The sequence below is a fragment of the Haemaphysalis longicornis genome, unplaced genomic scaffold (genome assembly GCF_048455015.1).
Source record: "Haemaphysalis longicornis isolate Haplotype H1 unplaced genomic scaffold, Haemaphysalis longicornis Haplotype H1 scaffold_9, whole genome shotgun sequence".
Taxonomy (NCBI): Eukaryota; Metazoa; Arthropoda; class Arachnida; order Ixodida; family Ixodidae; genus Haemaphysalis; species Haemaphysalis longicornis.
In genome coordinates, this window is record NW_027526460.1 from 3322254 (window position 1) to 3337486 (window position 15233).

The 15233-nt window shown below is 48.6% G+C and overlaps 1 protein-coding gene across 4 annotated transcripts in view; it reads left to right on the forward strand.

The window, feature by feature from the left end:
* The window catches only part of Hlk (hulk), a 169239-nt gene that overhangs the window by 142422 nt on the left and 11584 nt on the right, over nucleotides 1-15233 (forward strand). For all 4 annotated transcript variants that reach the window (XM_077683866.1, XM_077683867.1, XM_077683869.1 and 1 more), the window contains exons 26-30: nucleotides 169-357; nucleotides 9981-10112; nucleotides 11086-11268; nucleotides 12778-12918; nucleotides 14282-14464. In XM_077683866.1, coding sequence (XP_077539992.1) covers nucleotides 169-357; nucleotides 9981-10112; nucleotides 11086-11268; nucleotides 12778-12918; nucleotides 14282-14464 — 828 coding nt within the window. The remainder of the gene's footprint in view (nucleotides 1-168; nucleotides 358-9980; nucleotides 10113-11085; nucleotides 11269-12777; nucleotides 12919-14281; nucleotides 14465-15233) is intronic.

Here is a 15233-nt window from a genome sequence, read left to right on the forward strand (position 1 = left end):
GAATACTAGTAAGCACGATGCTTAATGTTGTAAGCAGAGTGACCTGTCATCCTGTCTTCTTTGATTTGCCCATCCAGCTTTCTTCATCTTTTGAAAATTGCGTATCGACTAGCCTCGGTTTCCACCCTTATCCTGTCCTGATAAGTGGCCACTTTTTAACTACCGCAGATTCGGAAGGCTCCGACTGTGAAGAATGTAAAACCGTCCTGGACGAGCTGGAGAATATCGACGACGACACGGATCGCCATGGGATTCAATTTGTCAAGACAACCGACACAGCCATGGCTCAGGAATACGGAGTCAAGGAGCTTCCAGGGCTGGTTTATTTCGAAAAGCAGATACCGAACGTGTACGAAGGTGAGTGGCAACAATACACGCTCATCTCCTTGAGTACCACCGGGATTTGCGCAAAACTTCGTATTTGGTATACCGCTTCTGTGTTTGGAAACAACCATGCGCATTTAGAAAACTCTACTGATAGCTATCGGTCATTGCTGTAAACAGCTGTTGCGCAAGCTTGCATTAGAGCGCGCGAGCGCATCGCACGTGGCTCTCTTGCCTGAAGCGCTGTGTGTGCATCGGCCATTATGATGCTGAGAAGGTTCTTGGAGATGAGGAGGTACTCGCCGCCAGTGCGACCGACAACTGCCATGCGCAGGCATCGCTAGGTTTCAGAGGATGACACGTAATTTCAACGGTTGCTTTAGAACAATACATCTGGCGCAGTGTATTGACTGACGGTAGGATTTAATGCGCCGACGCAACGCAGGCGATGACGCGCGCCGTAGTGGACGGCTCCTGATTAATTTTGACCACGTGGGGGCCTTTAACGTGCACCGAAATCTCATAGGTGCGTAGTGTAGGTGTTATAAGGGTGGTGAGAGGTCATTGCGCCATTTTTTTATGTTCCAACACCCTAATTTGAAGCCTTACAAAAATTTTGTGTGGTAAAGGGGTGGCGACCAACTGCAACACCCTAGGTTTTCTGTAGGGTGTTGAAAGGGTGTGGAATGGGAGTTTGTTATTTGATTGTATACAGTGATGATTACAAAGGACATATACTGACTTTTGAACACTGTGAAAAACAATGCATCCCTCCTCCCACTCCACCGGTTGTGGAAGATGGTCAAGTCCACCACAATAGCGTCTCTTTTCAAGCAGAACGGCCCCTTCCATATTAGAATAAAATTATCGCTGTGGTGTTACCAGTTGTTACACAATAATTATACAGCTCACCAATCAGTGGTAGTCCCTGAAAATTCTATCCTTAATAATAATTATTAAACAAAAAATGTGGCGTGAATAAAGCAGAATGATAACACGATTTCACGATTTTTGCATATTGTATATATGATTTGCTTGTATAAAAACGAATTAATTTCTTTTGAAAGCTATAAAAAAATAGCGCCCTGGATGCGCACACTAAACTTTTTGCATCCTGTAATCCTCTCCAAAAGCCGAGAAAAGTGTTGCAAAGTGGTTACGCAAGTGGTTACCCAAAAGTGTTGCATGTTGTTTTTGTTGTTGGTCCTAACGCCCATTTGCATTCTCTGGGTGCACCCTAGTGTTCTAAAAAGGTGTTGTATAGGTGTGATAAGGGTAGTGGGAAATGGTGACACCTTTTTTCTTTGGGTCCCAACACCCTTATTTTGTCATGGGTGTAATCACACCGTTCGCAGCGAAAAGGGTGGCACCGACTTAACACCCTCGGTTTTTGTTGGACTTTAGAGGAATGTGAAATGGGTATTCAGTTGTAAATAAATTAGGCCCATATACATATTGTTTGAAGCACCGTGAGGTAAAAAACATCCTCCGTTCATAGAAAATGTACAAGTCCACCCTCGCACGTATTTATTCAATGACGAGGCTGTAATGATTATAAGGCAGGATGGCGTCCATTTTTTAGTCAAAACACCTTTTAAAAGTGTACGCCATTGGACAAGATTTTAAGCACTTTTTGGCCAATAAGGGTGTAAAAAAGATTAGTGTGTATGCCACACACGTGCTGTCCAAATAAACTTAATTCCTGGCACTGCAATTCGCAGCGCACATTTAGAGAAGTCGCTCATTAATTTAGAACGTATAGATGCAGAACCACAACCTCTCCCGTGTCTACGGAAGAGTCATGCGTTTGGCACATGTGAAAGCTATCTTGGCGCACATGCAACGAGTTTTTCAGGTATTGCATCTACAGTTCTGCGTACTCACCGAGAAAAATGTCGGGAAGCGACCGGCGTTGTGCCCTTGGTTTGGATCTTTCATAGGTCGTGCAAAGAATGAATTGATCATTATGACACTGAGAAAGCACTGGGGTGCGGGGACGTGGGGGGGTTTCGCGCTGTCGCGAACCGTCCTTCCCAGAACTCGTCCAGAGGCCACCAGTCCACATATTAAAGTGCTAGACAACTGGGTGCTAATGTGTACATTTAATAGCGGCCACGTGTGATATGAAAGCATGGCTGCACTGGAAGTAAAAGCAATTGGCATTGGTTATTAGCCCCTGCTGTGAGGTTTTTGTGGAAGTACGTATTACGTATGGTCGTTTGCCTTGCACTGTTATTTTTGCCTGTTATGCAACTCCCTGGCGCACATTGTTACCGCAGCAATGTACCTTAAAAAGCGGTTCTTGCGAAGCGCCAGCTACGCCGATTTTTCAAAGCAATGTCTTTCCTTGTTTTTCTGGATTTGCTTGTCTAATGGTTTTCTAGTCATAATTTTATTTCGGAACCCTGGTAATGAGTTTGCCCTTCACTCTAAGAAATCGAAGAGTGCTGGGCACTCTGTCTAGGAGTAAAAACTTTTGTCCCATATTTCACTCCCTTTGGAAGCATTGGGCGACTCTTCCGAGGAGTAGCGCGTGGCGGCCGAACGAGAGGCGAAACACTCCCCGTGGGATTTACTTGCTGCTTTCGAAGCGGAGTACTTGAACCCTGTGTGGGAATTGCAATGCCATCTCCAAGGCAGCGTTCCGTCACTCCCTTTAGGCGTAAATAAGCTCTATTGGCGGCGTTCCCGGATACTGAAGACGGGTACTACTACTCTCTCTTGGAAAGCATCTCGTTACGCCTCAAGAGCGTTCTGCTATTCCCCGCGAGGCAGCGTGCTTTCGCTCCGCCTGCTACTAGACCCCCTCCCCCACGATGGTACTATAGGCAGTTACAAGCAAACAAAACAGAACAAGCTATTTTGAAACATGGAAAAGAAGAAAAAACAAGCTCAGACTTTATTTTTCAAAATACCACAACAATCGGTTCATTCTGCAATTTAACACAAAATACAATTTATTGGGAATTAAAATATCACGCCATAAAAACGGTTCCTACTCCACATGGACACAGGATACATAGCGCCTATTTAGGACACATCCAAGAAAAATTCACAAATAAAAATGCAGCAAAGCAATTGAAAACACTGAAATACAAACATTAAATTATGACGATAAAAATGACATTAACATCCACAAATAAAAAGGTACTGGCATTAGCACGAAAAGCGTCAGTAGAAATACAGCAGTGGGAGAATAGTTAACAGTATTAACATAAAACAAAATGGCCTTAGTACATCAGTGAGTGCTTCACGTGGACTGGAAAAGCCAGCTCTTATTTAGCACACACAAAAAATATTTACAAATAAATTTTGCGAAAGAAAAATCTGGGACAAACAATTCAGCGTGGATTACTATTAACGCATTACAAGGTGCAATCAACACAAAGATACAAAGCCATTGACACGGCAACTTTGCAACAGATATATTTTGGTGGTACAATAGGAAACCGCAGGAAACATTCCCACTGGGTTTTTTAGGCGGGTGGTTCTCAAATGAGGATGCGCTAGTAAGATTTAAAAAGGCATAACTTGGTATTAAAAACAAACACGTTCGAGCTGACTGCTTCATAATGTTGGTGGCGGCCTCCAGAACAGCACCGACCAGGGCACCGTGCTTGAGCCAAAGTAACGTCTACAGAAGCAAGAAGGTGCGCTTCGCCTTTGAAGCGTATTACACAATGAACGGCCAAAACACGGACAGTAGCAATGGGAACCCATCCACGATGTCCAAGGGTGTGAGGAGAAGTGTCTTGAATGCGATGGCCACTGCTGCTGACGCCTCGGGGATCTGTCCCTCTCTCTCAAAAAAAATTAAAAAATCTTCGGGCAAGTAGCGTCTTCCCGTGGTTCCTACATAGACAGAAAGAGGGGGACAGCAAAGATAAGTTCTACAATGAAAAAAATATTAACGAGTTTGACAACGTTAAATGAAGTTTATTGGGTGATAGATTAGTTTTTGCGCCGAGAGCACGCACTTAACCCGTATTGGAATGCCATACTGCTTGGCGCAGTAACCAGTCTAGATGCGGATGTGGTGACCTTGGATGCCACCACGCTCATTGTACCACTTGGCCAATGTCATGTCAGACAGCGCGCCCTACAGCTGTCTGCCTACGCACTGCGCCCCAAACCCATTAGTGCTCACGTGTCCGTAGCTTCAACTGTTTACCCCGCTATCGTTCCCGGTATAAAAACATTGCACAAAATTTAAGGAAACATAACTCTTTTTGTAAGGTTATAATCCCTGAATAATTTGCATTGGATTTTGTCCTCAGCCGACTGCAACGTAGGGCCAATTATACGTTCACAAGACTAGCGTGGAAAAGTTGCTAATGGGTCATATAGCCTCCATTCTCGAGTACGCTTCGTTGCATGCACGCTGCAGATCGCAACATTTGATGAGAACCAATAGGCTCGTTATTGAACGATCAGAATGCTCGAACGCTCGAGCGACGGCGACAACCGACGCGAAAAAAGTAATGTAATGAGTACAACAAACAGTGTGGGCGACAGCGACAAACGAAAAAAAGTAATGCATTGCTGCCAATGCCCTTAGTCGTCGTTGCTGCCCCTCGCTTGTGGGCTGCTTCTGTCCGGGAATAAACCCGCGACGGCGACGGCCCGTCGCCTGCCGCTGTCGCCGCCGTCAGCGGCCTGTGTAAAAAATTTTCGCTTGTCTGTGTCGCACACAATACCTGTTTGCCGTACACACTGAGTGAAATTTCTCGCGTCGCTCATCGCCTTAGACGCATGTAATTACCCCTTAACAGTGCGGTGAGTACGCCCCGAAAAGTCCCATTTCCGTCCATCCTGCCATCAAGCAAAACGTAAAAAAACTTACAGCATTTCAGTCTGCTGCTGTACGCGCGGCGGTCACTAAAATTATTGTAATTTAGTGACTACCACGCGCTAGACGCGCTCCTATCACTCAGCCTATTGTACGCAATTCTTTGGAGCCGCGCAGGTAGCCACAGCTACTGCACGGCCGCCACTCTAACCCTAGCCGCCGAGCTAAGAGTACAGCGTAGCGCTGCGACTACTCGCGCGACCATACTTCCTACCTGCGAAAACATTCCGCAAGGATACCAACACTTCACGAATCAAAGGGATTGAAACGGTGCAAGAATCGACGCTGTTTGCACACGGGTACAAAAGCCGCCCTTCAAAACTAAGCAACGGTCCAAATCAGTCACGAAAACGTTAGGACTAACCGCTTCCGCGGACCGAAGTACCGAGAGTAACTCTGCTTCGTTAAATACACAAGACAAGAATACGAGTAACTAATGGCTTACCTCTACTTCCCGCCAGCGGTTCTTCGTCCGGTAGATAAATCCAAGGTCCTAATAGCTGCGAAAGATCCCAAGCTCAAGGCGCGAAGCCTCCGACCAGGGTTGCCACTGAGTTTTGGGTCAATATCGCCAGACGGCCAGCAAAAAGTCGCCGAATGTCGCCATTTTTGCTTTAGAATTCGCCAACAGTATCGCCACACTAAATATCTACGGCAACGCCTAAAAATAAAAGCTCCCAATTTTGTATAACCCCATAAAAATCAGCAACGTTCATGTTATTCAATGCCAGTCGTATGGTACGCTTCATAATGCCTGGTTCTTCGACTAGCCGTTAGCCGGCGCCGCAGGAAAAGCCCACTCTGGAGTAAGCAGCGGCTGTAGTATTGGTGGAAAAAAAGCAGAGAAGTCGATAAAGTGTCATCCCAAGCAGGGGTAGCGGCGGGGCAGTATTAAAAAGAAATCTGAGTTGAGGGTTAACTAAATTTAAGTTACTAAGATAGGCTAGATGGCGCATGCCGTTACGTTGATTCAAAGGGGAGGCCTTTGATCATCATCATCATCATCACTTTGGCGGGAAAAGCCCACTTTGGCGGCGGTTTGCGCGCAGGCGGCCGCGGCCGCGGTGCAGCAATCCTCCCTGTTCTGTAAGACTGTGGCACAACCAGCACAACCATAGCTTGGGGAGCGCGCTGCTCTTCGAGGCTCGAGCGGAAGGTCTCCGTACTCTTGTGCGCTCCGTACTCGCCACTATCGGGGCGCGCGGTGGCCCCGCGCCGTTTCACACCGGCTACGTCGCCGCTGAAGGCCTGGGTCGCACTAGAGAGGCTTTCTTGTCGCACAGGCCACCCGTTTTCGAAAGCAACGCGGCAGTAGACCATGTACGCTGTCGTAGCATACGCGGGGGCAGCGGAGGCTCGGTAAGCGCCACTCACCAACACCAGCGGGCTGGGCGCACGAAATCTCCGCACAATCCGGCCGCCGAGCCACCGAACGACCAGCGAGAATTTTCTCGCCCCGCCACGGACCCCTCGCCGCGCACGCAGTCGTTCCAAACGGAGATGCTCCCCGAGATGCAACCTCGTTGTTGCAGCAAGCCAGTAGCTTGATCGAGTCCCTTTCAGGCGCTCTAAAGGTTTCCCTGGAGGCACCGAAGCTGTCAAGGCCACTGGTGAGGCTGGAAATACCAGTTTACCGCGGTTACGAGGATACCATCAGCGTGACCGACTTCACTTGGGACTCAGCGACAGCGATATGCTCGCTCGTGTCGTGCCAGTCGTGCTTACGAAGCGAGCAGCGCAGTGGTACCAGCTTGCCGGTCACCGATCCGCCACGTCCACTGAACTCAAGGCGGCAATCCGTCGCTAATTTCTTCCAGTGGAGTGCCATCGGAGGACGCGGCGTGAACTGGAGCTGCGCACACAAGCTCTCTAGGAATCCCTCCTAGTGTTTGTGCGGAGTATGGAGAAGCTATATCAAATCGCCGAACCGACAGCCCTGAACGATGAACACGTCGAGAGGGTTATCAGGCAGGCGCAACCCACTTTTGCGGCGTACCTGCGCGGCGCTCGGTTCCGCGACCTGGAGGAGCGAGCCGCTGAGGCGAAGCGGATACAGGGCCACATACTCGCTTCCCTAGCGTATCGCCCTCTTTCTCCGGCAAGCGGGGCTCGAGCCCCGCTGCGCGTGGAAGGGAGCTTCCTCTTTTTCTCGCCACCCACCGGACGCCGCCCACGCAGTCGGAGCGGAAGACAAAGGTCTGTTGGAAATTAGCGAACGAGCTTTGGACCCATGCACTTACGGACGCCACACGGCCAATGCCAGGAAAAAGCCTGCAACAACCGCCCTGAACTCGCAGGTCCGGCGGCAGGCGGAGACACTCCAAGGGATGCCAATCGCGGGAATACCCGTGGTGGGCTGCGCTGTTTTCGTTGCAGAAAAGAGGGCCACGAAGCGCAACTGCTCCCAGCCGCCGGCGCAGTTGGGAAACGCAGGTGCCGGCCGAGCGGGAAAGCCCGTTCGGCCGAAGTAATTCTGGCCCCTCCCTAGGCCGCCCGGGTTACCCCGTCGGAGGGCCTGCTCCCTTCATCAGTGTCGTCATTGCGGGCGGAGAATCCCGGCTTTATTGGACACGAGAGCTAGCGCTTTGTTCGGAGACGAAATGTTGTACGTCTTGCAACAGCGTTCTGTTCGCCTCAGGGAGTGCCGAGCAGTGTTCAGCCTTGCCAGTGGTGTGGCGCGTGCCGGCGGCGCCGCAAGGTTGACAGTTCGATGGTACGGGCGGAGGAGTCGATGTCGTTTTATCCGCCTGCCAAGCCAGAGTGTCCCCGTGATTTTGGGCCGCGACTTTCTTCGGAAGTCCAGAATTACGATCGACATTACGGTCCCGCTTTCTGAACCCCGATGCCAACCCCCACGCCGCCGCCTCGACATGAAAGAGACGACTGCAACTTTCGAACACCGCATGACCGCATCACGCGCAGAGGTATTGCGGCCGTATCAAACCAAAACCGACTAGGCAGAGCAACGCCACCTAGACTGGAAAGAATTTCCTCTAGGTGGCGTTGGGCAAAGCCGTCGGGACGGACGGAGAAAGAGAAGTGGGGGAGCGAGAGTCCCAAGCCGAAATTCGCCATAAAATCGCCATGTCGCCATTTGTGATTTTCGGTCGCCACGGGCCGCTCAAAGTCGCCAATTTGGCGAAAAGTCGCCACCAGTGGCAACCCTGCCTCCGACGGCCGCGGATACAGTCCGGCCATACCGCGCGCATCGCTACACAGTGCGCATAGTTCCGAAATCGGCCTCAGCGCTGTCGCCGCTGTGATGTTCGTCCGAAAGAAAAACTAGTACCACGCACGCACGCACGCACGAATGAACGAATATACGACTTGCTCGCGTGTGCATGATGTCGCGCTGACGCACAAGCGGCCAGCAGTTAGCCAACACGCGTCGTATACTGTGTCGAAGCAAGGATGACGATAAGGGCAGGTCCAACTTCCCATGTTGCACGAAGCGTCTGCTTGAAAGCCCACTTCGTTCGTAGCACATTGACATCACGGTCTGGCGCGGCCTGTAAGTCGCCCGTCCGGCCTTGGCGGGTTCACCGCCTGTGTAGGTTTTTGCAGAACACGCGCACTTCGTGGCTCGCTGAAGGTGCCTTTCAAATCACGCTTGCTCGGGCGGTTCGCGTTACCTGATCCCCCGGATGTACGACGCGTTACGTATCGTGATCCACGCCTGCGCCGCCGCGGGGGGGGGGGGGGGGGGGGTCATCATTTCTCTTTGCTTAACAAAGGCGCTTGAGTTCCAGCAACCGATCGGTGTGTACGCTTTTATCGTCGCTCGTCAGCCGACGAGATAGTTTTCACCGTAGAGGGTGTATTTGAGATGCCCTCGCAGTGGTATCGCCTGTTCCTCACACTCCGATCTTGCAGATAGGCCCCATATTGCTGTTAATACCAGTTATGTATACGGATTTTCTTTATTTAACCTAATAAAAGCTATCGTATGTACTACATGCCTATCTCGGCGACACTAGCCACGGTTGTTGGGTCGGGTTCGTGTTGCGCTCGCAGCTTGAGCTATCAGACGAGCGCGGACTTCACTTCTTGCAACATCATTTTTCTCAATCGATCTCAGATTTACAATCCGTTTTTTTTTAGCTCGACTAGGCGCGGGACAAGCGTACGTCTATCAAACTCTTTCAAAGCGACCGTCTGCAGCGGTCCGTAGATTAGTTCCTTCGGTTTGCCGCCTGCCGCCACTGAACGCTGCGAGCAATCGTTACACGAATTCATATTCTTGCACGTTTAGAATGCGCGGCAGAAGTAATCGGGCGCTTTTTACACAACCGCTTTATATAATATATTCGTATGCAAATAAAACATCGCTGATGAGTTGGTGTGCGCAGATGGCAGGAGTGCATCTCCATGCTTACTCCCGCACTGGACAAGAATGAAATTGCAATTCTACTCTTCGTACTGGAGATGGGAGACGATGCGCAGGTTTACTCTTCACTGGTGCGGGAGCAGAACTGGGGCTGCACTCCGCCGCGCACGAGAAGAGTACGCGGTCAGTTTTGCTCTCCTCCTCATGGGGAGCGAGCATTGCATCCAACTCCCCGCAGCTTTCGAGGGGAGTCCACCAACGCTTGCAAGAGTACAATGACGGTTGGACTCTTCAACTGCTCCCCCGATTTCTTAGAGTGTTGATTTCCACCAGTCACAACCCAGCTCCTCTTCTATTTTTCACTCTTTTTTTCCTAGAGTGGCTGGCGTTAGCACTGCGTGTTCCAGCTGTTCTTTACCAGCTCTTTCGCAGTGCGCTTCAAACCTCGCAAAATCCTGAAGAACCCGATCTCTCCTGCAGGAGACCTCAGCGCTGAAGAGGAGGTGCTTCAGTGGCTAGTCTTGCAGAAATCAGAGGACACTATTGAAACTGTAAACCGGGACATGTTGGAACGCCTTATTGAGGAAACTCAGTATTTGGCCGTCTTTTTTTGTAAGTATACGGGTATGCCAACCATAACCTGCATACACAGGACACTGCTAACCGTTTGCGTGTTCGTTTACAATCCACCTGCCCCCTAAAATCTCTAGCGTACATGCTTATGCCCTTAGTACTCTATTCTTTGGGCTGCTGGACCTAGTTTTTTTTTTTAATTCTTTGAATTCTTATGTCTTGCACGCGGTATATTTTGTTTGGTTTACATTCCCCATGACTACATCCATGTTCAATTTCGTCTTGTTTTCATTTTATGTATCTCTGGGTAAAGAACACTGAGAGACCTTGCGGTAAAAAATACTGATGGATTGTCCCTGCGTGCACTGCTGATGAAGCTGTAGCACGATACGCTTCATGCATGGAGCATACTTTCCTTCGTGGCTTCATGCTTGCAGCAGGCTAGTTGACTATGAGCATGGAATAATGCATTCAGAGAAAAATGAAAAGAGGTTAACATCAGTGTCCGTAAATAAGTTTATCATGAATTTTTACGATGATGAGCTCTTTCCTTCGCGTTTAAAATATATTGTTCAGCGTTCCAGAAGTGTAGCAGTATATCACAGCTCCGAGCTACTCCTGAAAGTTTTTCACAAGACGTTCATGATAAGGAAATTATGAGTTTAAAGGGTCTTCAGCAATTCATGTATTGCCATTTTTTTAGAACACTAGCGTTAAAAAACGTAAGAAAAAAGACCGAAAATTCGTATTCCTATCAAAACGTGCACTAATAGTGCGTTAGTACGTGAAGTTTAAGTGTGTTCTGATTTACAAAAATCAATAGAGTTTCGGGATAGAAAACATGCTTGGCAATCGCTGCTAAACACTGCAATCATTTTGGTTCAAGGTATCACCCGGGTATGGGTGGAATGGCACAAAGACGCAATACAAGGCCGGGGAGTTTAAAAGCCCTTCTTTATTCTCTCGGTCTAATTTGGAAGTGTTTGACCGAGCAGAGGCATTCTCCGCACAGACAAGCCTCACTGCAAAGCCTGCGACCAGGCCCTGCGCGAGCTGGAGAACATCGACGACGACACGGACTTGTACGGCATCCACATGGTGAAGATTTCCGACCCGGCGCTGGCCAAGCGGTACGGGATCAAAACATTCCCCGCCCTCGTCTACTTCCGTAACGCCAACCCGCTCATATACGACGGTGAGTGGTTGACGACACAGCATGGCTCTCGTCGCCAGACGGAAGAAATAAAATTTATTTAAGGGGGAAGAGGGTCTTAGATTTAAAAAATTGTTATTGCAGTTATGATGATGAAAATTGGGGTGTTATGTAGTTTCTCCTTCTGATATCTATAAAGTTTGTTTTCGCGTAAAACAACTATTTCCAAATTTATTCAGATTTTAATTTTAATTTTGTTACAGCTTTTGTAAACAGAACTTCAGGAGTGATGCAGCTGAACATAGTACTAGTGAACTATGTGCAAGTGAGGGAATGCAATAAGGCCAACATCGTCATCCTGTCCACGCTGGGGCCTAAGTTACGACCATTTGAAGTTCAGGCTTGAATGACAAAACCGGTTTTCCTGGTTCACATTTTTAAAGCCTGAAATGGAAGCGGACATAACAAACTTAATTCTGTTCTGCACCATGTTCAGCTTCATCTCTCCAGCAGTTTTTTTTTTAACAAAAAATGTCACTACATTAAAATTCTTGTTTTACACAAACACACGCACACGCACACGCACGCGCGCGCGCACACACACACACACACACACACACACACACACACACACACACACACACGCACACACACACACACGCACGCACGCACGCACGCACGCACGCACACACACACACACACACACGCACGCACGCACGCACGCACGCACGCACGCACGCGCGCACACGCACACGCACACGCACACGCACACGCACACGCGCACACGCGCACACACACACACACACACACACACACGCACACGCACACGCACACGCACACGCACACGCACACGCACACGCACACACACACACCGCAGCCAGAACGAGAACCTACTGAAGCTGCCCATGCAGTGAGCGGTTCAAAAGTTTTTTTCACGTTCCCTTGGCAGAACACAGGCAGATGTTTATATCACCAGGGGTACAATTACTCATTCTCTTTATTTTCATTTCTTAAACTCAGTGCTTTGAAAATACCCTTTATTATATTTGCACTTGGATGGGCGAGTTCCTTCAGATCTTTTGCTACGAATGACACGCTGAAATTTTCTATTACATTTGGCGGGTTGGTTTGTTTCAGGGTAGCCGAATATTGCACGTAATACTGAATGCTTCTTTTCCTGCTACATTCTCATATCTTTCAAAACACGCAACACTATTCAGAAAAGTTGTCCTCGGGCAGCAACAAATTGAACTAAAAAAAAGCTATATCACGTACATGCGTTTCTGCATACCCTGTGTGGCAGTTTAAGTCCGGAATTTTTTCTGCGACGGCGAGCTTTAGGTCGGTACAAGCCTGAGTACTTACAATAAGCCCGAAAAACGGCCGAAACTATTTGATACCAACTTCTCAAAGCGAATGGGAATCCCATAACAAGAACTACTGGATTCGTATTTGAAATTCTCAATAGTATTCACACACCCCCAGTTTTTTATCGACAGCCATTAGACGCGAGCAGCTGAACTTGACTGGCTGCGCTGTTTTGTCATCCAGGTGACATCAAAAACGAAGAAGCCGTGCTGGAGTGGCTCATCGATGACGACAACCGGGAACTGGCTGACGAGATCGAAGCTGTCAACAGGAGGATGCTGGACAAGCTGGTCGAGGACTCCCCTTTCCTCGCCGTGCTCTTCCGTGAGTGCTCGAATGTGGGCCAGTTGGTTGGAGCAGTGCAGCGTGGCAAAAACAGCGCAGCTATTATAGAGACAGGACGCCAAGGAAGAAAGACACGGGACCCAGCGCTGGTCCTGCGTTTTTCTTCCTTTGCGTCGTGTCTCTGGCTGCGCTGTTTTTGCCACGTTTCCCTTTCTGTGAGTGCATCGAAGGGCCTGCACTTTTGGCACCTGCGCCTCGCTTTAGTGGCACCCGTTTGGTAATAGAAATAAATATATCTGGTGGGAGAATATCGCCGTTATTCTGTTAAGATGGTATTTAAGAAGCACCGATGCGCTGCTGACAAACGTTCTCGTCGCCAACCGATGACGTTAGACCAGTACAAAGCATTACATGTACAGCCTCCCAGATTTTTAATATCACGGGAGGGACGAGCGATCGGAATGTCAGCACCTTATCATGGTGGCCACCTGCGAAATAGGCGAGTGTAAGCGCGCGCGCAAAAAGCCCTCCCTTTTGTGAGCATCGTCAGCTAAGCTGTTTCCTTGAGAGCGCATACCCCCTGCCACAGTAACGGCATGACTGTTTACGAAAGACCAGGTTTATTTGAAGCACATGCACGTCTCCAATGCACGTTCGATTTCAGGGGCGAAGCACCTTGGGGACTCGGGCTGTCGGCGTCTCATGTAGTCACCATACTAAGACACCCGGACACTCGCTTTCCAACGCCTCACGCTAGAACGCTTCGTGCTTTAAAGACACGAGACTTACAGCAAAGTTGTTTACCTCTACCCGCCAACGGTGTCATCTCCGTGGACAAAAACGCCAAGGCGCCAACGCCTAAGACACCGAGCCGAGCGCTCAGCATTTAAACCGCATTATGCACTTCACAACTTCCAAACCACATCATACGTCGAAACCGCATCATCGAAACCACATCACACACTTATACACTGCATGCTTCGCCCCTCCCAAGGTTTCACGTTAGTGGAGATGGCCCGGTTTCTTTTTCTTTCCTATCACTTGCGCGGCATGTGCGTTAAAAATGTTTACGCTGCTTAGCTATCTTTGCTGGCTGGCGAAACTAACATTGAGCAAAACGGCCTCCGCCTCCGCACATAGGAACAACAGGGCTGCGTTGCTCTAAGGAAAAAGCGTAGCAGACGACACTCCTACAACAGATAATTCTATGCGCGTGCGTCTCCTCTCGCCTATTTCACCGGTGAACACCGTAAAACATTTGGGAGGGTGTAATAATATTTACATATAAGGCTTTGTAGCTCCAGTACTTATATGTTGTGCCACTTCCTTTCTTTTTTTAGAAACTGCCGACAATAATCCAATTGCTTATAACTGAAACCAGCAATTCCTTCTTTCCTTTTAGACGAAGAAGAGTGCGAAGACTGCGATAAAGTTCTCAAGGAGCTTGAAAACATCGACGACGAGGCAGATGTGTTCGGAATAGACTTCGTGAAGATCAACGACCTCGAAGCGGCGATGGAATACGGCGTGACAACATTCCCCACTCTGGTCTACTTCAGGAAGAAGACGCCCGTCATTTACGACGGTAAGCCCCAAGCACAAGCAGGATGCTTTCTGAAGTTTGATTCTCGGGGCCATGATTGTGATCCCACTCTATAAAAAATCAGGCTGCGATCTTATTACGCACGCGCTTTCCGTGGCTGCAAAAATAAATAGTTCAGTGAAGTACAAAAAAAATCAACACTGAATTTTTGGTAATAAATTTCAAACTAAACAGGGTCTTTAAGATAACTTGAGCGTATCTGCTTGTTCTGCTGCGAATGTTGAAAAAATACGACCGTTGTCTGCCTCCCCTGCCTCATAACACCTTCTCTCCTCCCTCTCACACCCCTAAGGCTCTTCTTGCCCTTCTCAACGATTAATTCAAATAGGCGTTTTTTTTTTTCTTCAACGCTTTCCTTTTCATTTTCTGTCTTAAAATCAAATCGCATGAGCATTTTTAGTTAAAGGAACACAACTTCTGTCGGTTTTGTATTGCTATCTTCCTGAGCATTCCTTTGTGCAGCACAATGCGGACGTTTGACCCATGTCAGCTGTTGTTTGGAATTGTCCTGTCTGTATATACCCGTTTCCAAAGCATTGTTCTATAGCTTTGGCTGGCGGTTGAATCGAGTGACAGACAGGCAGAAAGACCAAAAATTTCGCTTTTAGGTAGCCCAAAAGAGGCTATCGAATTTCAAAAAAAAAAAAAAAAAGAAGGTGGAGCGTCAGACCATGGCGCCGTCGCACAGCGGGATATCGATGATAAGCCACCTTATCGAATAGTCAAAGTTTCACGTGACCTTGTCAGAAGG